Source organism: Cydia splendana, chromosome 6, assembly GCF_910591565.1.
Source record: "Cydia splendana chromosome 6, ilCydSple1.2, whole genome shotgun sequence".
In the NCBI taxonomy this organism is placed as follows: Eukaryota; Metazoa; Arthropoda; class Insecta; order Lepidoptera; family Tortricidae; genus Cydia; species Cydia splendana.
The window spans coordinates 6,864,158-6,888,499 of record NC_085965.1 but is presented as its reverse complement, the minus strand read 5'-3'; the positions used below and the strand labels follow the sequence as shown (position 1 = coordinate 6,888,499).

At 37.8% G+C, this 24,342-nt stretch overlaps 1 protein-coding gene across 4 annotated transcripts in view; it reads right to left on the bottom strand.

Annotated features, from left to right (window-relative positions):
- LOC134791297 (G protein-activated inward rectifier potassium channel 3-like) overlaps positions 1 to 23,082 on the bottom strand; it is a 46,363-nt gene extending 23,281 nt beyond the window's left edge. The window contains exons 1-2 of one of the 4 annotated variants that reach the window (XM_063762301.1): positions 22,876 to 23,082; positions 12,721 to 13,101 (exon numbers count right to left, since the gene is read on the bottom strand). In XM_063762301.1, coding sequence (XP_063618371.1) covers positions 12,721 to 13,001 — 281 coding nt within the window. In that variant the 5' untranslated portion in view covers positions 13,002 to 13,101; positions 22,876 to 23,082. Of the gene's footprint in view, positions 1 to 10,419; positions 10,539 to 12,720; positions 13,102 to 22,875 lie in introns of those variants that run through there. The other 3 variants (XM_063762304.1, XM_063762302.1, XM_063762303.1) reach the window with 3 other exon arrangements.
- Between the last annotated feature and the right edge of the window lie 1,260 nt (positions 23,083 to 24,342).

The following is a 24,342-nucleotide window of genomic DNA, read 5'->3' as shown; positions in this document are numbered from 1 at the left end:
AAAGTTGCTCATTTCACAACATTATTTTCAAAAAATCATATCTCTGTAACTACGCAACCTAGAAGGTTGATCTTTTGTGTTATCGATAGCTTATTTATTGTAGATTACTGGGGTATGCATAACTCCATACCCGCCATAAGGTACCTTTGACCGTGGGACGTCACAAAGCACCTTGGTGACACGATACATACGTAATGTAATGATTGATGAAATAAACAAGTAAGGTTGCAAATAATTTTGCTAAAAAATAACTTGATACCTCTTGAAAATCACTATCCTATGATATAGTTATATTTAACAAAATTACAGGTACCGTAAAATGGGGTGAGGAGGGATGGCACAGGGGTGAGTTGGTTTTTACAAGCTACTGCTACGTAAATTATATATTCTAAAACAAATCAAGCTATTATAATGTTCATAATCCCAAGTGTCGATCCAACAATTTTCAAAACTCACCTTAGTAGGAAATCCCTCCTTACCCCCCTACTACGGGGTGAGCTGGGATTTTCTACTATTTCGTATTTATCTTTAAAGTTATGAAATGGGACTATACAAAATCTTAAAAAAACTAAAATTCAAACCACCGAAACATTTATTAATTTTATTATGTATAGAAATCAGTATCAGGTTTGAATTATAGTTTTGTCCCTACTCACCCCCATTTTACGGTGTTTTGAACTAACTTGCAATATAAATATACAGGTAGGCCCAATAATACTTTGACGTTTTTTTAATACGGCATATTGTTCATAATTTTAAATTTTAACATACGTTTGAGTTTCTGTACCAATGCTAAAGGAGATTATTTTGAAGATACTCGTACTTAATACGTTTTGTTTTATTTAAAGTGATTGTAGAGTAAACAAGATAGATATTCTTAAAAATTCATTATCAACGTATTTTTGGGTTCCAATCACAGTTCTGTATGAAAGACTGTCGCTGAATTTAGAATAAAGAAGATACTCATAGAATAAGGAGGACACTTTATATGTGCTTTATAGTGCTATGTATGATAGAGTCACTTGCTCGTCTTCGCGACGCGTATATTGAAAACTATCATATAGTTCAACGTATAAGCCGGCCACCGCTCAAGTACTTGCACTGTATCAAGAATCAGGCCCAGCGAACATGGTATGCACGGCGGTATAACATAAACCTTTAAATTAAAATATCCTCATTGCTTCAAACAATCACACCTCGTGCAATACAAAAAAATGAAAAGATCGCGACTGTATTGCAGTTGCAGTGTCGCATATGTCTTCATAACTTCGCACGTAGGTCTCGCCCCCGTACAGGATAATCATAGTAATCATGCACTTGCATACGCGTGGCGAGTGCAGCAAGTGTACAAGTGTCAGTGGTAACTGATGAAGAGTGACGGGGCGCGCGTGCTGGACCCCGGAGGGCAGGTACTGGATTATACTGCACCTTACTAGCTTGATGTTTCCTTTATATAGAGTGGTTTTCCTGTCTGACCATACTCTGATGTCACACCAGACTATGGGGCCAATCCCGAAAACAAAAAAATATATCTGCTTGTTTCGACGAATCATTTGTCAAAGTTTTCTATGGAACAGCAGTTTGTTTTTTCACTATGCGGGGTTGGCTCCATAGTAAAAAAAATGTTCAGCATGATCACCCCTCCGAGTATGGTCATACATAACAAAATCACCCTGTATAGTCATAGGTGTATAAAAAAACCGGACAAGTGCGAGTCGGACTCGCCCACCGAGGGTTCCGTACTTTTTAGTATTTGTTGTTATAGCCGCAACAGAAATACATCATCTGTGAAAATTTCAACTGCCTAGCTATCACGGTTCATGAGATACAGCCTGGTGACAGACGGACGGACGGACGGACAGCGGAGTCTTAGTAATAGGGTCCCGTTTTTACCCTTTGGGTACGGAACCCTAAAAATCATGAAGGTATTTGCTCTCTTATGATTTTTTTAGCCGTCAGCTGTCTTAATGTTTGTGTACTATACATAACTTATATGGTATTTGTGTGTACGATGAGAGAGGGTAATTTCATCTAGGGAGGTACTATCGGCCAAAGCCAGAGTCGACCACCTTAAAGGCGCATTTTGTTTGAAGCGGGAACATCTGCCCGAGGCTCGTCAGCTTTCGTCCACCAATGAAATTTGGGGGCGGGATACTAGAATTTATCTTGAAGTTTTTTGTAAAAAAAAGTGTATGGGTATCGGTCATCTGTTTGAAATGCAACTTCTGGTCATGTCCTTTAGGACCCCAGCAGGTAAACGCAGTTATTCGATGCCAGATTGACAGGCCAACGAAAAACTCCTACGCTATAGTGAACGTCCCTAATATTTTGGAACCCTGGACTAGTACCAACTGTTGGAACAGGAAGCTCAAAATATGTTGGTCCCCGTATGCATGGTGTTGACAGCTTTGTGGACTAGGAAATAAGTTATACCGCCACTCCAAAGGTGCGCAAAAGGACACTTGTAAACTACTTTTAATATTACCGGCCATATTCCAATACAATCGAGCTTCAGTTTAGACGACAATATTTGAACGCTCTTACTGCCTTAACTATAAAGTCGAGTTCATTGATACAGTGTGTGTCTGACCATGGGGCTTTAAATCCAGGGCTCGATTCTACTCGCTAAACTGAGCTACTTTTACTATGGCACCAACCCCGAAATTCCGAAAAAAAATTTTACTTTTTCATTTTTGCTGATCAGAATGTCGACGTTTTCTATGGAAAAGCCAAAAATTTTTCCCCAATTTGAGAGTTGGTCCCATAGTAAAAGTAGCTCAGTTTAGCGAGTAAAATCAAGCCCTGGATTTAAAGCCCCATGGTCAGACACACCATGTATTTTACCAGTTTGTCCGCGTAGATATTTTTAATTCGACCGCATTCAATACTACTCAAACGTAATAACATTTAACTAATAGGCATTGTTTTACATTCTCAAATCTAAATAGCCGACAAGTCAATAAAACATTTGTTGTGCATCGGGTGCAGCGACGGTTGAGCATGCTACAGTTCGTTTTCAAATGCAGTCCAAGATTTTTGACCAGTAACTCTAAAATTTTAATATAAACATAACGTGCCTAACAATACGGTACAATTTACAATGGATAGGAAATTGAAATGAGTAGCTTTTTTTATACTGTATAAGTAAACCACCACGAAACATCTGGCTGATCTGGCTAGTAACACTCACTTAAAATTGCGTGCATTCTAATGACCCAACTCAAATTCCTTACCTCGCAGTTTCGGTTCTAAAATAAAATCTTTTGACGACTAAGTGCCTTTTTTCTAGCCACCTTTTTTTACCGATTTAGATGTGCAAGATGCAACTGACTTGACAAAACACGTGCTAGCTACTACGTAAAGATTGTGAACAATGACAGTTACTTAACAAAAAAATTCACAGATTTCGTGCCTCACACGACTATCGAGCACATTGGAAATGAATCTACGGAATTCGAAAAAATATTGTCGCTGAGAAAACGAGAAAGTCTGGATAAGGAAAAAGTTACAAAATAAAACTACAACGTTGAATGATAATTATTTTATTCTTAGACTAACACAAGTATCCTGGACATAACGCATGTGAACAAACAAATTGCAAAATTTCCACACGCGTGTCCAAGTTTGAATAATTGTCGCCGTGGCGCATAAGTATAGGTACATATTTCATTTTTCGATTAATAAGCAGGATATATTAATGTTCAAAGTACAAGAAAATTATTACACGGCAAATCCGTAGTCAACTCGAGAAGTGGTGATCGGCAGCGGCGCCAGCGGCCCATTTGCTGCAAGATATGAAATTTTCTTGACAGCAGTTTGACGCGACGAGAGATGACCATAACAGCGTTTGTCTATGTTGCACCAAACCTGAGTTCCAATAGGTACTACCAGGGTTTAGCATCAGCTATCTTGGGTAATGCTCATCATGACGAATCGGGTGTCCAAAACAGCGTGTGCCTATGTTGCACCAAACCTGAGTTCCGCTAGGTACAACCAGGGTTCAGCATCAGCTCTATCTTGGGTACTACTCTCCTAAGTGCTCATCAAGACGAGTCGGATGACCAAAACAGCGTGTGCCTATGTTGCAACAAACCTGAGTTCCTTTAGGTACAGCCAGGGTTCAGCATGAGCTCTATCTTGGGTACTACTCTCCTAAGTGCTCATCGAGACGAGTCCGATGACCAAAACAGCGTGTGTTTATGTTGTATTAAACCCGAGCTCCACTAGGTACTGCCAGGGTTCAGCATCAGCTATCTGCTAGCAGCCGCCAGCAACATGCTGAGGTGCGACCATTTCGTGGCACTTTTTCTTTTTTATGTTTCTCTGTATAAGTTGTTATTTTGTGTTTCCCCTCTCCCTCTCCCTCTCCCTCTCCCTCTCCCTCTCCCTCTCCCTCTCCCTCTCCCTCTCCCTCTCCCTCTCCCTCTCCCTCTCCCTCTCCCTCTCCCTCTCCCTCTCCCTCTCCCTCTCCCTCTCCCTCTCCCTCTCCCTCTCCCTCTCCCTCTCCCTCTCCCTCTCCCTCTCCCTCTCCCTCTCCCTCTCCCTCTCCCTCTCCCTCTCCCTCTCCCTCTCCCTCTCCCTCTCCCTCTCCCTCTCCCTCTCCCTCTCCCTCTCCCTCTCCCTCTCCCTCTCCCTCTCCCTCTCCCTCTCCCTCTCCCTCTCCCTCTCCCTCTCCCTCTCCCTCTCCCTCTCCCTCTCCCTCTCCCTCTCCCTCTCCCTCTCCCTCTCCCTCTCCCTCTCCCTCTCCCTCTCCCTCTCCCTCTCCCTCTCCCTCTCCCTCTCCCTCTCCCTCTCCCTCTCCCTCTCCCTCTCCCTCTCCCTCTCCCTCTACCTTAGACCAAGAAAAATCTGCAGCGATTTTGAAAGCCCACGCAGTGCAAGTGTTATTCTGCCGTCATAATCCCGATAATTCACAACAAACACCGATAACGAACTCTGCGAAACATGAAGTCATAAATGTCCTGTGAAAAATGTCGTTCTGACTTTTTGACTATTTTAAGGTTAGGCTACAGGGCAAACCCTTAACCCGATCATCTTTGTTTTAGGCTCAAATTGTAGCTGACTAAATTGTCCAGAGCCGTTTTTCTCAAATTTTTGATATCATTCTTCGTTTCCAAATTATCGAGCACCAAAATCAAAAATTCGGAAAAAATTGAATTTTATTTTCACTATTTCGACCATAACTTTTTTGTTTTTGACTTTCTCGAATAATTATTTTTGCACCTTACAGCTCTCGTGATTATGCGTCTTTTGAGCCTATTTTTTAATATTATATCTTCACAACTTTCCGAGATATAAGGGGATCGCACTTTTTCGTGAAATCGGACCGTATACTGGAGCGAACGAAAAGACATTTCCAATGTCAAAAGGATCTTTGTTTCTCATTGGTCAACAAATTAGGGGCGGGTCAAGTCCAAAATCAACGTTTGCAAGCGACACTGTTTTGAAACTGGTTGACTCTGGCTTTGGCCGATAGTACCTACGAAACGAATTTACAGTTCAGCTAAATGTTTGCTCGGCCCTTTCAGAGTCGAATTAATGGCCTCTACCTAATTTGCAACAAATCGCATGCGATTCCTGTAGCATTGTGGCTTCCAATCGATCAATTGGAATATTTTAAGCAATGTCATATTTCTTAACAATATTTTATATTTGTAGTATGGCTAAGAACAATCTTTTCAAAAGCATATCCAAATCCGCTCAAATCTCCATGTTGCGAAAATATGCAATGTGAGAATTTTGGATTTCTAACATTGCATATTTTCGTAACCTGGAGATTTGAGCGGATTTGGATATGAATTTGCAAATATTTTACTCTATTTACTTTGCACTCTGATGTCGAATGGCTCAAAATAAAAATTGTATTATCTTATGTAAAAATAAAAATTAAGTTTTAACATTATTAACATGCATACTTACATCCGCATTAAGAAATTGCGCGCAGCGTTCCCAGTAATACGTGGTAAATTCGACTTGTATCCAGGAAACTCACGATATGCCTTTTTTTACAATACCTATATAATATATTTGCGACATGACGAATTATCAGGAGAATGCATCAGCGGGCGAGATAGATGACGTTAATAGCCGAATTAAAATTGATAGCGAATACAAAGAATTGTATACTTTAACCCTCTTATTCGTTAAACTTTACGGGCCTGATTTAGTTGAATTATGTTTTATCCCTTTCTTACAAATACACAGGTCAAAATGACAGATAAGGACAAACGATTATTAGCTAATTGAGGTTTGTAGCGCGTTTATGAATAAGGGGGTGGGTACCTAGAGTCGGCCCAAGAATAATGTCTCCTTTAAGTAAAATGAGCCAGCTTAAGGATTTAAGGTAGTTTCCCTCCAGGGCCCGACTTATCTCTCCACACTGTATAGCCCATCACGCAGTGCATGCAAGTGTCATTTATTATACGTCATAATTTCATAGAAGTTTGACGTTTAAAATAACACGTGCACTGCGTGGGCCTCGGAGTAATTAACAATGGAGCCGCCATTAACAGGCGTTCCCCTCTGTCGAAAATAGGCGGCCAATGGTCAACCACATGTCAAGCATATGTATGGACTGACGTTTATCTGACATGACGTACTTACCTAAAGTCCATTCCAATAGAACTTGCAAAGTATGTAAACAAACCGCCATATTGAAATTGTCTCTGAATGATGAATTTGCTAGTGATGGGCAAGAGTCTTACTTGGTCCTTTACTTAAGGCCGTAACACACTATTGCACTGCATCACGAACTTGGTGCGTCGCATCCATAAGTGAGAGCGAGAAACAGATATCTCTTTCTCGCTCTATAGTTCGTTTTTTTGCATTAAAAAGAACTTGAAAGAAGGTAAGCGATCTTGACATGTCTTTTAATTGAAAAACGCTTATTAAAAATCAGTAACTATTACTTATGAAAGCAGAAGAATATAAATGATCGTATTGGATTCATTATTGTTACATATTTGCCGTAACTTATTTTTTGAATTTTTTTTTCAATCAAAAACAAAGACATAAAGATTGTTTACCTTATTTTTAATGCTAAAAACGAACTATATATCACTTATGGGTGCGACGCACCAAGGTCGTGGTGCGGTGCGATAGTGTGTTACCATTTTTAGGGTTCCGTACCCAAAGGGTAAAACGGGACCCTATTACTAAGACTTCGCTGTCCGTCCGTCTGTCTGTCACCAGGCTGTATCTCACGAACCGTGATAGCTAGACAGTTGAAATTTTCACAGATGATGTATTTCTGTTGCCGCTATAACAACAAATAGTAAAAACAGAATAAAATAAAGATTTAAGTGGGGCTCCCATACAGCAAACGTGATTTTTGACCAAAGTTAAGCAACGTCGGGCGTGGTCAGTACTTGGATGGGTGACCGTTTTCTTTTTGCATTTTTTTCCGTTTTTTTTTTTTTGCTTTATGGTACGGAACCCTTCGTGCGCGAGTCCGACTCGCACTTGCCCAGTTTTTATGCCAAACCATATCGAATAATAATCTTCGTTGATTGCTGCCGTCACTTTTTCAACAGTGGGCAATTCACCATCAAAATAAAATTGATGTACTTTTCTCCTAATAGCCGTCAACGTAAAATTATCAAATTTGCTAAGTTTAGCGCGGTTTGGTGGCCTGCTGGCTGCGGGTTGTTTAACCGTCCCAGTTTTTTCATAAAACTTAATCACGTTATCAATTGTATGGCTAGAAACTCCCATTATTTCTGAAACAATCGGTAGCACGTCTTTTTTATGGGGATAGGATGGCAATGTCTTTTCTACGTACTTGTACACATTAATAGCAATTTGTTTTTCATTTTCCGTCATTTGAACTGGAGTGTGTTTCGCTCTCTTTCGTGGTTGCAAGTCCGAAGTTTGAGATGTTCCTGGCTGATCACTCATTTTTTCGTTGCCGGCAATAATAAGCAATATCAGAATCCGTGTAAGGTAGCAATAAGTCGTCGTTCCAAAGTTAAATAATATCCAGATCACAATGCAAAACAAAATCCGTAAATCAGGCCAAGTCGTTAGAAAATTCAATAACAAAGAAGTAAGATACGCGTACATGCCAAGAAAAACAGTGAACGAGTAAAATAATATTGAAACCGTCAATCATTCAACAGTCATTATTTTGTCAAATGTAGGGTAGATTTTTATTTATGAACAGTCCAAAACAACCAGTTATAATTTTCCGTAGTTTAAAAATAATGTTTAAAAATGGTGCGAAATAATGGAAAAGGTTATTTAAAAAAAAGGAATTAAAACGATTAATCTGAGTTTACATATTTATTGAAATTTAAAATTGTCAAACTACCGCGTAGTGTATATAACCGCGTTGGCAGGTACAGACCGTGAGTCGCGTAGTGTGTAGCGGCTTTACGAGTATATCACCAACTTTAGTCACAACACTACCCATCATAGACAATTGTAGAATGTAAAAGAAACAAAAACGTCATTACATCAGGGCCTAATAACCTAACTTATGAAACCATTTTAAACTTTTAATGAAATATCCAAGATACAGTTATATATTGTTGTATTTTACGGTAACGACCGCTTTAATAGTGTATAGTGTATGTGTTTCAATGGTGTTTGATGAGATTATGTGAAAATTCAAGGAGAAACAGTGACAAAACAAAGTTACGTGCTTTGTTGACAAAGTTAGCAAGTTCTATTGGAATGGACTTTATACATTTGATGTGCCCCTCCCCCGCAAAAAACGGCAGACTATTTTGTACCGAAAATTTTAGACATGGCGTCTCCGTTGGTTATATCCTCTAAGGCGTGGGCTATCAAATCCGCTCTTAAGGTATCTTACACAGATTTACAGATCTCTTCCACCTCTTAAGAATTTGGTATTGGTAATAGAAAATGACTAATTAAATTTACGAGCTACATTAAAATAAGATAAAACGCTGAGAAAAAAGATTAATAAACAAGCCATAGTGGCATAAGCTAATAGATTATGTAAGTCACCTATCATCATGTGTGCCATTCTCAATCAAAAGGGTACTTATTGTCGGTCGTCAATAAGGCGCTATTGCCATATAGCTTCAATTTGAAATCAACCTTATCGATCACCGACAATGTGGTACCTTTTGGTTGAAAACGTCACATTTTACAATATAACATGACGCGTGCCATAAATGCCGTTAGTTTGAAATTAAAAGTGAAACAGCATTTTTTTTTATAGTATCAGGAAAAATACCAGAATATTAAGGCGATGTTTTTAGAGACTTAGATCTACAAAAATCAAACTACTTTTTCTTAGTAGGTAATTTCATCGCGTGGTGGAAATGTCTCGAGAAGCGATTAATCAAGATTACCTAGACACATATCAGTGTTTGAGGATTTTTGTGGATTTGGCAGATTATGGCGCGTCTCTCCGTGTTTACCTTTTTATTTGTGAGCCTTGGAAAGTGACACTTTGGGCAATTAGCCTTCGGGTAAGCCGGTTCATAAAAGAAATAAGAAATGCCGTCATTGTTTATGTAATTCAGAAAATTAAATAACTTTGCTCGTTATCGATAAGTCACTTAGGTACTGTATTTCAATAATCGACTCTATGAATATTAGTCGTTTAACATAGCTTTTGTGTTTGTTAGTTAAATTCGTTTTTAATTTATTTTATATTGTGTAACGTAGGTACCTAATCTTAATTAAATTCGTGTATGTACTTATTTTTCCTAAAAATAAAAAAAGTCCTCCTAATAGTCTATTCAGTCAAATCGCAATATTTGTGTAAATTCGACATATTTGTATAACTTCATATGCACATACCGTAGTCGACTATATGTTAAATTTCCTAACAAGAATAGTTTCTTACTAAATCTTTGAGAGGGGAAATTAATATTCGAAAGTTTGTATACACGATATATACGATGTGACGAACTGTGTATGTGTGATGTGTGATGTGATATCACAATGGGGGGAATAATTAAAACTTAGAAACCTGAAATAAAATTATGTTTCATAGCTTTTGTCAGGAGGAGGAAACCAAATTAATCTTATAAATGAAAATGTTAATGGAAATATACATGAAGTTGACTCGAAAATTGGTCAATACGGAGCACTATTGGTAATTTTTTCTCAAACATGCAATGAAATATTGATATTATGATATGATCTTCATATTAGGCTGGGAAGTATCACGTCTCCGGCGCGGCTAGATGAGAGGTTTTTAATGAAATTTCATACAAAGTTGCAGGCCTAGGCCGGGAAGTGGCTCTTTTTAATTTCCATTTCACATGCTACGCTCTTGAAGGTTTGTGAATTTACTTGCTGATATAAACACGACCGACTTGAGACTGAGTTTTATGACCCTTAATTTACTGCCTAAGTTTATTTCATTATTCAATGTAATTTTACTTATTTTGTCTGGTGATTATCAATAATAAACAACCACCTGACTATAAACTAGCATACCTTGTCACTGGTGATTAATTCAAACAGAACTGGAGCACTTGGTCAACAACGATAATGTCTACCTTATCACTTATTTACGTCTACGACGCATTTTCAGACACTTTTCACGTGTTTCTCTATACAAAACGACACAAAAAAATGAAGTCTGAACACAGAAGATTCCAGAAAAAAAAAACGTTTTTCTCCAGAATACAATTCTCGCTTTACACTATGGCCTCTTTTTTTTCAAAATGGCGCTTGCCGCTCAAAAATTTCGATTTATATGGAATAAATAGAATAACTTTTTTAAAATGTAAAACTAAACAATCACAACGGATACTGGATTGCGAATAAATATTTCAACAAAACTATTTCGATAAGTAAGTGAAGTCACTTATCTAAGTTTACTGATTAGATAGTAGGTACTTTCAAGGATGGTGATTCAGGACTCGTACCCTTAACAATAACATCGTATTTCAATTATTAAATTATCGATCGAGATTATTAAAGAGTTTCACTCGGTCACCATTCGAATTGCTTATTAGATAACAGATTTGTATCACGGGACGGGACGCAAGCCGATATCTATAATTTATAGGAAATTATTGATATCTACACAATTTAACCTGTTTTTCTGACGATGCTACTTAAATAAAAGTACACAATACGAGTATTTATATCTATTTTTTCTTTAACTATAAATGACTAAAAGCGGCGAAACGACTTATTTATAATTAATTGAAAAACTCTTAAATTAAACAAAATAGGCTACTACTATCAGATAATTATTTTCCGCGTTTCGTAGAACGCATAATATGATTCATCCAGATGTTTGTGAGTTTTTGTTCGAAGTTTGTAAACACCTTACCTGTAACAATTTTGCGGATGCATCTGGATCACGGTTCTACTTTAAACACACACATGTCAGACTACACTATTTTATACTTAATTATTTTATTAGTACGTCTGCCACTTTTAAGTTAGTTTACTAGAATAGCACCTAATTGTCAAAGTAGCGAAGTTATACATATTTATTATCTTTCTTAGAAAAAAACCTCGTTGTGTGATTAAACATTTGTCCAATGACTTACTTATATAAATAGCATAGCATTTTTGCACTAGCGACTCGGTTTTAAATGTAACTTGTAAGATTAAAAGGAGTTGTTACATTTTTTAAATGACTCTTCCAATGTACAAAAAAGTCACATATTGATAACTTTATGAATATGTAGTAGATAATCTTTATTGTTTACCTAACCCATTCATCTCTAGACTAGAGGTAAAAGTTAGGAGTTTAATGGAAATGTTGTTATCGGTTTTTTCTCTCATTCATGAAAATATTTCGCCGAAAAATTAGCTAATTTAAATAGTCTCACCTAAACTAAAGGCCAACACTAGCGTCTCCCGAGCGTCGGCGTCTACTAAACTCTATGGCTGCTGATCGACGCAACGTTGGAGCAACTGCGCAGTGACGCCTTTTTCCATAGCGCTGACTAGACGCCGAAGCACAGAATAAATAATAGTACTAGGTACAGAAGGCTCACTCTCTAACAAAACGCGTCTGTTACGATCAGCACAGATATGGCCGCTAGGTGGCGACAGCGCCACGCGCGGCTTATGGCTTTCCCCAAAATTGGGGTGGAACTTTTAGCTACCTGTAGCAAAGCGACGAAATCGCGGAGTGATCCACGCCTGGCCGAAGCTCAAAAGACGCTAGTGTGGGGTGGCCCTTAGATATTCTTGTTAGTTTTTAAGCATAGTTGGAGGATTTCAGACAATAGTTGGGTGGTTTTACGGTTCTTTTGATAGAGTACTTTAGTTGACTTTAAAAACGAATAGAGTAGTTTAGTTTACTGTTTTAAAAACGATGTATAAACTTTCACGAGACACTAGGTCAAAGGTTACATGGTCAGATAACTGACTTAGCTGTTAGAAAATATTTGATATTGTTAAAAAAAATACAAATTACTAAATGAATGAATGAATGAAATGGATGAATGAATAAAATAAATAAATAGATAAATAAATATTAGGGGACATCTTACACAGATCAAACCTAGCCCCAAACTAAGCAAAGCTTGTACTATGGGTACTAGGCGACGATATACATACTTGTATAGATAAATACATACTTATATACATAGAAAACAACCATGACTCAGGAACAAATATTAGTGTTCATCACACAAATAAATGCCCTTACTGGGATTCGAACCCAGGACCATCGGCTTAGCAGACAGGGTCACTATCCACTAGACCAGACCGGTCGTCAAAATGAATGAATGAATGAATTAATGAAATGAATGAATGAATTAAAGTTACCTGCACGTATCCTGTCGATAAATAGTACTCTGTCCAATAGAGCTGCTGTACGTCGGGATCCTATGTAGACTGTTCGAAACATGCAACGTCAACGGCGGCCTGAGGAACCCGCTGCCTCTAAATCCAGCCCCAAGCATCGGTGACTCCACCATCGAACTATCAAACACGCTGGTTTCATCCGTCTCCTCCGGGTTATAAAAGATCTTTCCCGAGGCCGGTTTGGGCTTTTCTTTATCCTCAGTTCTGATCTCCATTTCGTAGGAACTGGGCTCGGCTGTCATGATTCAATGTACGAATTGAACTGTCACAATATTATTATCGTCCTTGCACTCGCACTGTGTTTTTTCATGTTGCGGGGTTTCATTTTGGGGACAGCTGATCCTGGAAGGATAAAAATGATATTTTTAGGGATATTTTATTAGGTACCACCCCTGTCACTTTGTTATGAATTAAATTTTTGCCTATTAACTACTTATCTCTCGCGAAATAGGTAATCCTGCTAATCCTCCTAACATGATCAGAATATCTAACGGTGTTTTTTTTAACATCATGTTACATTAAAAAAATTAGTTTAATACAGTCGCATTCTTGAACCACCTATGGGTTAGCTATGTTATGTTCGTTCGTTTGATTACAAATTAAATTACCAACAAATTACGAATACCAGCGCCATCTGTTGATGAGTAGCAATACCAACATTGCATTTTAAATTTTAATTCCCTAGCGACCTGCCCGGCTTCGCACGTGTAAACCTTAATAAATTATAACTAAACCTTCCTCAAGAATCACTCTATTAATAGGTGAAAACCGCATGAAAATCCGTTCAGTATTTTTCGAGTTTAGCGCGAACATACCGACAGACAGACAGACGCGGCGGGGGACTTTGTTTCATAATATGTATAGAAGATACATAGATGTACAATTAACTTTCGAACATTTTTACAGTTTAAAAAAATATTTTTAACAAACATGTTTATTTAACTTAATTTAATGAATCATATAAAAAATATTTTTAGATATCTTAAATTACGAAGCTTTTATGAAATTGAGGAAATACATATTTTATTTAATAGGTCAGTTGAAAAGTTTTGAGTGTTGTTGTCGTCATTATGTCATATCAATTCAGGAAGATTGTTCCGTTTTGACACATCCATCCTCACTATCCTCAGCCGTAAGGATGTGCGCTATCGCCATACTTTACCCAGTTAACGCTTGGCGGATGTCTTGATAGCCACCTACGTCCACGATACTGCGGAAAACCTTGTAAAATTCATGCCGTTTCAGTAAATGGTATAAAATTGAGGAAGATTATAAAATGTTTATTAATGAGTGAGTTGCGTAGGTGTAATAGCCTCATTACTGGAATGAGTAGGGTTAGAGCCCCAGGGTTTAGCTTACCTCTAGCTAGGTAAGCCTTTAGCTAAACTTTCTTAAGAATCCAATCAAGAAGAATTAAGTTTTAGAAGGGACTTCGAGAAATCCCATTAAATCGTAATCTTATGTTTTATGAATAGATTAGGTTAGGTCACGGTTAGGTCCCTCTAGTCTCACTATAGGTATTTCTTTTTTTTTTCACTTTAAATCTTAATTATGCCCTGCGGATCTTTAAGCCTTTGATTACGAACAGAAGATATATAGTTTGTCAAAGGACTATCTCATTTCAATCATAGACAGAGAGAATCATACTATCGTTGTCTTACACTAGTTAGCACCCAAGAGAAAAGGATGAGTATAGTTTTCCTGGTTCTTACTGACTGACAAATTGGTTTGACCAACTATAGTAGAGGTATATTTCGTAAGTAGGTACTTTAGATAACCTTAAATGCTTACCCACCCCCCAGTTTGTCAAAACATTGTGCGTCAACTTCGTCGACAATATCTTCTCGCCCAACAGAAAACAGTCTCCAGATACAAAATCAGTGTAACATAACTGATACACATAGCTTTCATCAAGCGATTATAAACGCTCGCATGACATGTGCAATTGCATAATTACAAATGCACGAAGGTGGCCAATGAAAAGTGTGACGTCACGGCACCTGAGTGCCGAAGGCCGGTCTCAATTACGGTGACCAGTAATTAGTCACGCGTGTGACCTTAGTTTTGAGGTATGTTCTGGTTCATCTCATGATTCCTATTTGGATCAAGGGTGGACTGACTTGGCAGTTTGTACACTCTAGGAAACGCCTAGGATGATTTTTACTAGAACCATGGAACGAAGCCTTAATTTTGAAGTACTTAAGTCTATTTTAATTTTCACTAAAATACGTCTAATGAAGTTGATTTAGAATCACTGGCAATCATTCAACTGACAAATCGAAATGCTGGAGTAGAAAAAAAAAATTAAATCCAACTTAAGAAATTAACAAGAGTCTTCTTCCGAAAGTCGTTAGGCTAAATTATCTAAGACCTCCCACCCCCTCCTCTACCCTGCTACCTTGTACACTAGTATTCGCGGAACTAATAACATTAATTTCGTTATCTGCCTTTTGCATATTCGAGCGAAACGAGCGATGGAAAGGCAGGTAGGTAAATTTAGATTTCGCAGTAGACCCACAGTACTAATTGAGATTCTTTCTTTCACATTTTTAATAACAGTACGATAAAATAATAAAATATAAAAAATACCTACCACTTCTACCTATGTCCAATCTATATTTGAAATTATACAAATTAATAAAATGATGACGCGACCTACCTCGTCTCTACAAAAATAGCACTGCGACGACTTTATTATGAAAACATGTTTATCTCTCAATCGCAACGCAACGTCATGGTCATCCTTTTATTAAAATGCATACACAGGAAACTATGACAATTTTAAAACAAGTGAAAGTAGCAGTGTGTTATATATTTTTTAATTACATTTTTGTTATCAATTTATATCTCGGATCTGCCACATCAATATACATTATCATAAATAGCATAATAAAACAGATTTCATATTACAAACAGTAATAAGTCGCTAAATTATTTCGGAACTTGCTTCTGCCCGCGACTTCGTTTGCGTGGGATGGTTATGATGATTGATAAAAACTATCCCGTGTCCTTAGACTTTTTTGAGGCTTTGACTTCTAACTCCATACCTTTCTTCTAAATCGGTTCGGCGGTGACGGTCGGTAAAGAAGTTACGCGGTCATTTTCTAGTAATAGAAGGATGCGGAGTTTTGGGACTAAAATTGGTTTTATAAAAATAGGTACATTACATTTTTACTTAACATGCCTAATGCAAATAAGCTTCATTGCAGCCAAGCCTTCAAATAGTCCGTAGCTGACTAGCTGACCATAATAAACATCCATCAGTTAAACGGTAGACCTATACTACCTATAGTTACCTAGTCCCTAAATTCTGATCCAGATTAATCCAGGCTAAAGTTTTGTTTTTAGATGGACTACTAGATAGAAATATATTATAATAGAACCATCGCCTGTCGTATATGCTATAATTCATACTCATAGGTGCTCAGTTTTCACGGTGTATTAATGACTTTGACATATTATTATGTTTTGTCTTGAGGTCACACGAGTTGATCTTTGCAAAGTTAAAACTTGTATTTCAAGTTCTGACATTAACATGTGTAAATATATAATTTTACTCATACTTAAGTAAATAATAAAGATATATGGCTGAGATACGCTCTATTAAAGTATAAAGAGCATTGAGAACTTTCGAAGGAACCAGTGTGAGTTGTACAAACAGCGACACTCCTATCCTAACTATACATCGGTGGACCTTACAAAATTCATAAGGTCCACCGATGTACAGTTAACAGTGTGGGCGATGGTAGGTATATACATATCTACCTCTGGTACAGTACCAATTTGGTGCAGTCCAAAACTACTACGGAGAAGCTTTGATCGTTTTACCTCTACTCTACCTATATATCACACTCAGAAATTAGTTTGCACAATTCTTTAACCTTCAGCAATTAATACAGTAAAATTATACATTTTGCGTTTGCGTCAAATCCGGTAGTTCTGATTTTTTGCAGGCTTGTTTATGATGTTGGCCCAATGAATAATCCAAGTTTGTGACCTCGAGCGCCGAACGCAACTTTGTCAAAAATCTAATAAACCGCAATTTTTTTTATATTTGGATAAAAAATTGTATAAGAGCCTATTTTGGAAAAAAAAAAATTTAAGGAAAATAAATATTTTGTAGAGCGTGGCGGTGATGAATTCCATATAAATTACCCGCCTAACCCTTATATTACACCTAAGAACTGATGTAAAATTATAAAATTTTGAAAGGCTTTATCTCGGAAAATATTAGATGTACAGAGACAATTCTAGTGTTTTATTGTAGCAAATTTAGTCTACTTTAAAAACGCCCTAGGAAGTTACTACCAAAAACTAGTACTTTAGGGTTATAATCGCCCAAATCTAAAAAAAATTGCGGTTATTCGATTTTTGACAAAGTTGCGTTCGGCGCTCGAAGTCACAAACTTGGATTATTCATTGGGCTAACATCATAAACAAGTCTGCAAAAAATCAGAACTACCGGATTTGACGCAAAAGAGCCAGGTTACAAAATTCGACAAAGTTACTGGATTAAATAAAAAGTGAACTTTTATTTTCCTGTGTGTGTCGAACGAATGTAAGACTTTTTTTTTATGAAGCTCACCGGTCCGACCGTTGGACTTTAGATGTCCTACCTAATTATGAACTGCTCCAGATGATGATACTGATAGGTAATAGTGATCTTTGCAGGTTTCACTCGCCTACCGACGCCCACGCTCAATGGATATATACTAAGGGCAAACCAGTTACCTAGCCATGGCATAGGTACCTTATCTCGCTGCAATAAGATGTACAAACGGTCAGTCGACTGTAATAATACATTAATACAATGCAATGTGAATGCACATCCAGAGTATAATTCGCATCGCATTTTACTGTCTTCACAGGCAGCGGGAACAAGAATTTATTGCAACGATTACCTCTACAAACTGTGAATGAAGCAGGAAGAATCTATTTCTGACTCATATGGCTATTTGACTATTACTATAGTGCACAATTGACCAGTGATTTGATTGCAGGCAAATGCCCTGCTATTGCTAGTGTGATTTGGATCACGCGACACGGCAAATTATCAGTAGTGGTGAAAAAGTCTATATACTATAACTTCCAAACCGAAGGTCCAAAATTGTAGACTTGCTGAGATTAAGTACAAAATATCATAAATAGATGTTTGCCACCAGCTTTTGAACGAATGGAATCCTTCTTCTGTGAGCTGTAGACTACTGTAGAGCTCACGAATCCCCATGGATCAGACATTTTGAAAAATTCCAAAAACTGAATTGGCATAAAGTTGTATATATAATTATCGAACCTACTCACAAAATTTCACGACAATCGGTTGAGATTTGAGAAATGCGACCTGTAGCTGAACATCCGGATATACGAAATCATTTTTGCCCAAGCTGTAAAACAGATATTCACTTCCGCTCGGTCAATGACTCACGGTACGTTACAGACAAGACAACCAGTTTCATTTCTGGAAGCAATACCAGCGATCTTTAGAGAGAAAAATTGTCATTTCGTGACCCTAATATATCCGGTATATTTCGCCGGTGGGGACATCCTTCGCGGCCTTAAGGCCTGTCCAGACGAGGACAATTTTTCGCCAATCTGATTAAATTGTCCGATTAAATCAGGCCGTGCGGACGCAAACGCCAATTTGGCTCGCCGAATTAGACCGCCGATTATGACCGATATTACCGATAAAATGTGTGTGGAGGCAAGAATACCAATTTGTGACGCTAGTATTCGCGTTCGGAGGCATTTTTTAATGTAGAGCGCTGAAATATCACCATAAATTTAAAGTTGGTGAAAGAGGCCAAATTGGCGTTTGCGTCCGCACCACCTGATTTGATCGGACAATTTAATCAGATTGGCGGAAAATTGTTCCCGTTAGTAAAAGAAACCGGTAAATGCGCCTACACTGTTTAGTCCGGCCGGTCCCTCTTTACCGGACATTTAATTTGGCCCACCTGAGATTTTTTTTTTCTAGCCTCTCAATTTCGTATGATTCGATTAGAACAAGTGCGGCGGCTAACGACACGGTCAATTCAGTTGACTCACCCGCTCTTCATTACTCATTAGCTGGGCCTTCATTTCTCAACATCGCCGTGTCATGACCCCTTAAAATGCGCAAAATCTTACTCAATCGTTACAAACCCCGTAATTATTTAAACACCATGCTATTATTATACCAATAAAGTTATTATAATATTTTAATGCTCGCGTAATTCCATGGCCGAGCTATCAATTAGTATTGCCGCAGTATTACCAAATTGGCGATATGTCCATTTCAACTAAAGTTTTCTCGCTACAGGGTACTTTTTCAACAATTAGCCAACTGTGAGAAACTTTTATTTTTAATATGGCAGTAACCCTAAAATCGGGGAAAAAAGAATGCAAAATCCATTTATTTTCTCTATATCGGGACTAGCTTCATAGAAAAGTTGTTTAGTATGACCTAGGTACTCATTCACCTCGCAGAGTATTTAAAAACAATGTGTAAATGGCTTCTTATAAGTTACAGGTACAAGTACAAATGCCAATCAAACTTTAATGGGGGTTTTTAATGGAATTTTATGCCCTGGATGCCAGCCCTTTAAGCCAAATCTCATAGAAAAAGGGGCGCTATGATGGCGCCATCTATGCAAACCTTTGATAGTTGCCAACCCCATTGTCATCTTACGTCACAAATGGTCAGAACAACTGCTATCCCAATACGTTTTTAATTTTCGTTTGGCGATGAACGTTTGTCCCCTGATACTTAGGTACCTAATGTTTATTCCACAAATGCCCTTAAATCAAGCCTTTAACGTCATAATGTCTCACACTATTTGCCATAATACATGCACAAAATGTGATAGGCACCTAGAGCATTAGAAGGTTATGGACCACACGTACTGTCGTGAATGTAATGTATGTAATAATAGCATTTTATCCTGTTACCTCTACTTAGTATTTTATGACTAGCCCAGCTACCTGACTAAAGCATTAGAAACCGGCGACAACTCAGTAATATGGACTGTCAATCTGCACCACAGTCGCGATCGCGGTTGTAATGGTGCCACTACACGCTATTCACTGAGTTCTCAAATCCATTCATAAATATAAAGAGCAGTACGTTTGTGTGGTTTCGATTCACCTACTCACCGTCATAGTGCCTGTACACTTTCGTCGAGTTTGTAGAGGCATCATCACGAGTGGTATCCGCACTCTTTGATTTGGGAAAATCTAGAAAATTTACTCAAACTCATAGTTGTTATAATCTCAAAGATGGTGTTTATCAATTTTATTCCAATTTGTCAGCTGGTTAGCACAAAAGCACCTATCGCAGGCGAGTGATTTTCTGAGGTTAATATTTTAAGTAAGTACAAGCAAACCGTTACAACAATATAAATGGAGCTGAAAATGCGCTATTGCGGCGCCCTCTACAGTGATAAGAAAATCAACTTTATATGGATACTGCCAGTCTCTATTTTCTAATTGTCTTCATTACGCACTCAAGAATCCAGCTTACATCTAAATTCCTAGATACCACTCGATTTACGACTGCACTTTTCCACATATCCCTCCCAATAACGTGTATACAATTTGTAACTTATCCCTGGGAGGTAAGATTCAAAATCGCACACATATTTGAACTTTGCAGCATGTATCGGGTACTTGTAAAGTAATAAAGGTAGTTCTCAGACAAGTTGTCCGTGTACCAAGCTGAGTAAATAACCTGAGGCCACTTCACTTAATGAAAACAATAATATATCTAGGTACGCCTTGTTTTTCTAGTAGGTATGATAATGTATATCCATTAACTTAACTGAACCCCCCGCTCGCGAATTCGTCCGCGTTGAAGTCATTATTAAATACTTTCAACCCCATTTGAGTCCTCTTAAAGGTTGAATTTCCAAAAATCCTTTCTTGTAATCTTTTTGTATGATATAGGAGGCAAACGAGCAGACGGATCACCTAATGGTGAGCGATTACCACCGCCCATGGACACCCGCATCACCAGAGGGGTTGTAAGTGCGTTGCCGGCATTTAAGATGGGAGTACGCTCTTTTCTTGAAAACGTGAAGATCGCATCGGTCCGGAAATACCGCAGGCGACAGTTCATTCCACAGTTTGGCTGTGCGAGGCAGGAAGTTTCTGGAGAAACGCACAGTTGAGGACTGCCAACCATCTAAATTCTAAGTGGTGAAGATGGAAAACACATACCTATTTGATATATTTCAAGGTCCTATTTTCAATGGTTTAGGCTATGCATTACCTAGCTATCTGTCACTATAGTGCGGATCCCTAATAATAAAAAAATAATTAATTTAGAATATAAAATTTAACTGATTGACCGAAGACCGAAGACTGATAAGACCGAAGTGATCTCATAAGTGTACCGCGAACAAAGTTTTGTGCGGTACACTAAAAAGGGTGTGAGGTTTTCAGTAAGTACTCAACTACTCAGTGTTACACATTTTGTATAAGTAGATTTAAACTAAATATACCTTGTGTGTGTTTCGTTCATTTGCAATTCAAATGCATTCAATGTTTACTACAATATGTAGTTCAACGGGTAGTGCGAGTAAATACCAAGTTGTATATTATACTGTCAGCTGACTTTATCATAGGAAACAAATATTATTTGACGTTTGAATCAGCGGCAGTTCTTAGAAGATAAGATGTTTAGAAGTCGCAAACATGAGGTGTGGTTGATAACTTGTGATAAGTATTACATTATAGGTACCATCTTCCACAATGTCTACTACATAGGTACTTAATTTTATAACCTTTTCACCTGGCCCCTATTTCACCACGGTGACAGGTGCGACAATTATAAAATGTCACTGTTGCTGACGTCAGTCTTCCATGGGCTACGGTTACCCCAGCATCATGGTATTATTTAAAAAACCTTTATTATATCGGCATAAAACTGGTATTTCTCTTGCGAAGTTTATGATGATGATGATGGTGATGATGACAATTGTCACAAGATTTAAAAGAACTTTCGGTAATTCTTGCCAGGAAATCAGTTCTGTGTCGGAATTTCGTGACAATTGTCGTGTTTCTTGTGACAAAATTCGCAAAATAAGTACTTAGGTATTTATTGGCGTTATACTGGAGTTTTTTTTTAATTAAAAATATATATTTTTTTTTTTATTAAATGTTGGTGGCAAACAAGCATACCGCCCGTCCGATGGTAAGCGGTTACCGTAGTCTATGGAGGCCTGTGACGTCAGTAACAGTGATGTCTACAATTGTCGCACCTGTCACCGTAGTGAAGTAGAGGGGCCTGAGGGGCTACCGCGAAAACCGAATTTCGCAAAATGCGGGGATCTTTCTCTTTTACTCCAATGAGGGCGCGCGTAATTAGAATGACAGAGAAAAATGCCCGCAATTTGCGAAATTCGATTTTCGCGGTTATAGCCCTGGGGGTCGATTTTTGGAATTCTACCGCTCGATTTCGTGTATTTCGTTCAATAATATCTCCACTACTAGGCATTTTAATTCTACTAATAGAATTGAAAACGAGTGTTCAATACCACTAGATTCCCAATTTCTATCGCTCGTATTTCAAAAATTAGCATTTTGTCGTTTTCCACCAATTTTCGAGTGACGAAATCGAGCGATCGAAGTTCAAAAATCGGACCACTGGTGGCCTAGCTAATAAGCTAAGATGACAATCAGGGCAAACGTAGCGAACGAAACGCCTCTCTTTCTCTATCGCACTAATATCCATGGAAGAGTGATAGAAAGACATTAGAGTTTCGTTTTACCCCAGGGGGCCTAGCCACGGTGACAATCGTTGAGAGAAAACGCCAATCGAATCTTAAATAATGTATGGAAATAGTCACTTAACTTTTCATAGAAATATATTTTTACTTTTTTTTCGTTTGGCATTTGTCAATGTACGATTGTTATCTTGGCTAGGCCCCCAGTGGTTTTGATTTTCAATGACTGAAACACCTCATCAGATTCGAGTCCCTTAAGCTAGTGCACAACTTCTAGAATTTACGTAATTTATGCCATGCAATATTCAGCATCCTAAAACGTAGTTAATGAACATCTGCTTACCGCTCAATGCTCAAGGCATTTAAGAAATAATTCTACTTTTAAAAGAAACTTACTTATAGTACTTATACGTACCAACGTCATCAGCACAAAAAACACAAATTCTCTTCAAGAATCACGCAACTGCAAAAACTTATCAAACTATCCTCGCCATTCTGGTTTGAAAAAGAGACAGTTTGTTTTTAATTTATCTGCGCGGGCCTCTACACTAGGGCTGCACCGTGCACCATCGTACCGGTTTTTGGCGAGCGGTCTGATCGCCAGGATAGTGTGGACTGGCAATGCGTGCGGACTCCGCCGGTACCTACTCCAATTGTGGACCGCGATTATTTGTTAACTAGCCACGCGCTCGGAAACAATTGACGGTGTTCGCTGTTGGCCTTTGCAGATAAGATTTTATGCCCATTTTGCTGCAGATTGTGCAGGGTCAGTTTAAGTTCGTTTAGGGATCACAGCACCATATTAAAAACAAAGAGTAGACAAGCCCTCGAAAGTGTAAAATAAACTAACGTTAATGAGCCAGATTTATAGACCAGCGGTGGAACAAAAATGGGTTTTGATAACATTAAAGTTTTTTCTTTTTTGATATGTTATTGCATGCATGTTAAATAACATTTATGTAAAATATTAGAAAATTATAGGTGGAGCGTTCGGCCATATTTAAATATTTCAATTTTGCTAAATAACTATGTAAATATAAAATTAAAGTTACAAAAAACTGTAACATGTTCAATAACACTTTAATTTATTCACAATATTCGGTTTTTAGAAATCTGGAACAGCTGCTTTCTGGTGAACGTAAAAACACGAATTACTTTGTCAATAAAGAATTAAAGTAGCTGATATTGTAAAATTACGATATTATCTATCAACTTAGCATACTTGTAAAAAATTAGAAATGTAGACAATGTGCTTGTCTAGATATTGATTTCTGGTTAAGCAGTATAGCCAATATTGAATTAAAGTTTGTAGAGTTAATATTACACGGTCATAATAAAGATCTTAGTTCCCACACAAAATATTAGAAATATAAAATCACGGCGACACTAAATACTGATACGTAAGTATGCATTCCGCGCTTATATTGAGTTACATTTCAAACGCGCGGCGTTTTCGCGCGCCGCGCTGTGCGCCGTGGCAGGAGGCAGCGATCGACGGTGGCGGGCTAGCGATTAGCGCGGTGCCCGTAAAAAATACGTAAAACGTTTATAAAATTATTATCAATGGTAAATAGTTATATTGTTAATAGTAGGTACACTAATGGAAACTTACCTACACTTATTTATTTCTATATGTACTAGGGATTGCCCGCGGTTTGGTTTACGTAGAATTCGTTATCGTGTTAAGTATAGAAATAATAGATCCATTTGAAAATTATTTTAGGTGCATTGTCATACAGATAACCACCCTTGTTAAAGTATTCTTCAAATTCAATAGACAGGTGTCATTTCAATATAATTTTGCGTAATTTGGCGCTTTTAGGTTATAAATGACTAGCGATATATATTTTTTGTTTAAGAGCGATATCCGATATATATATCT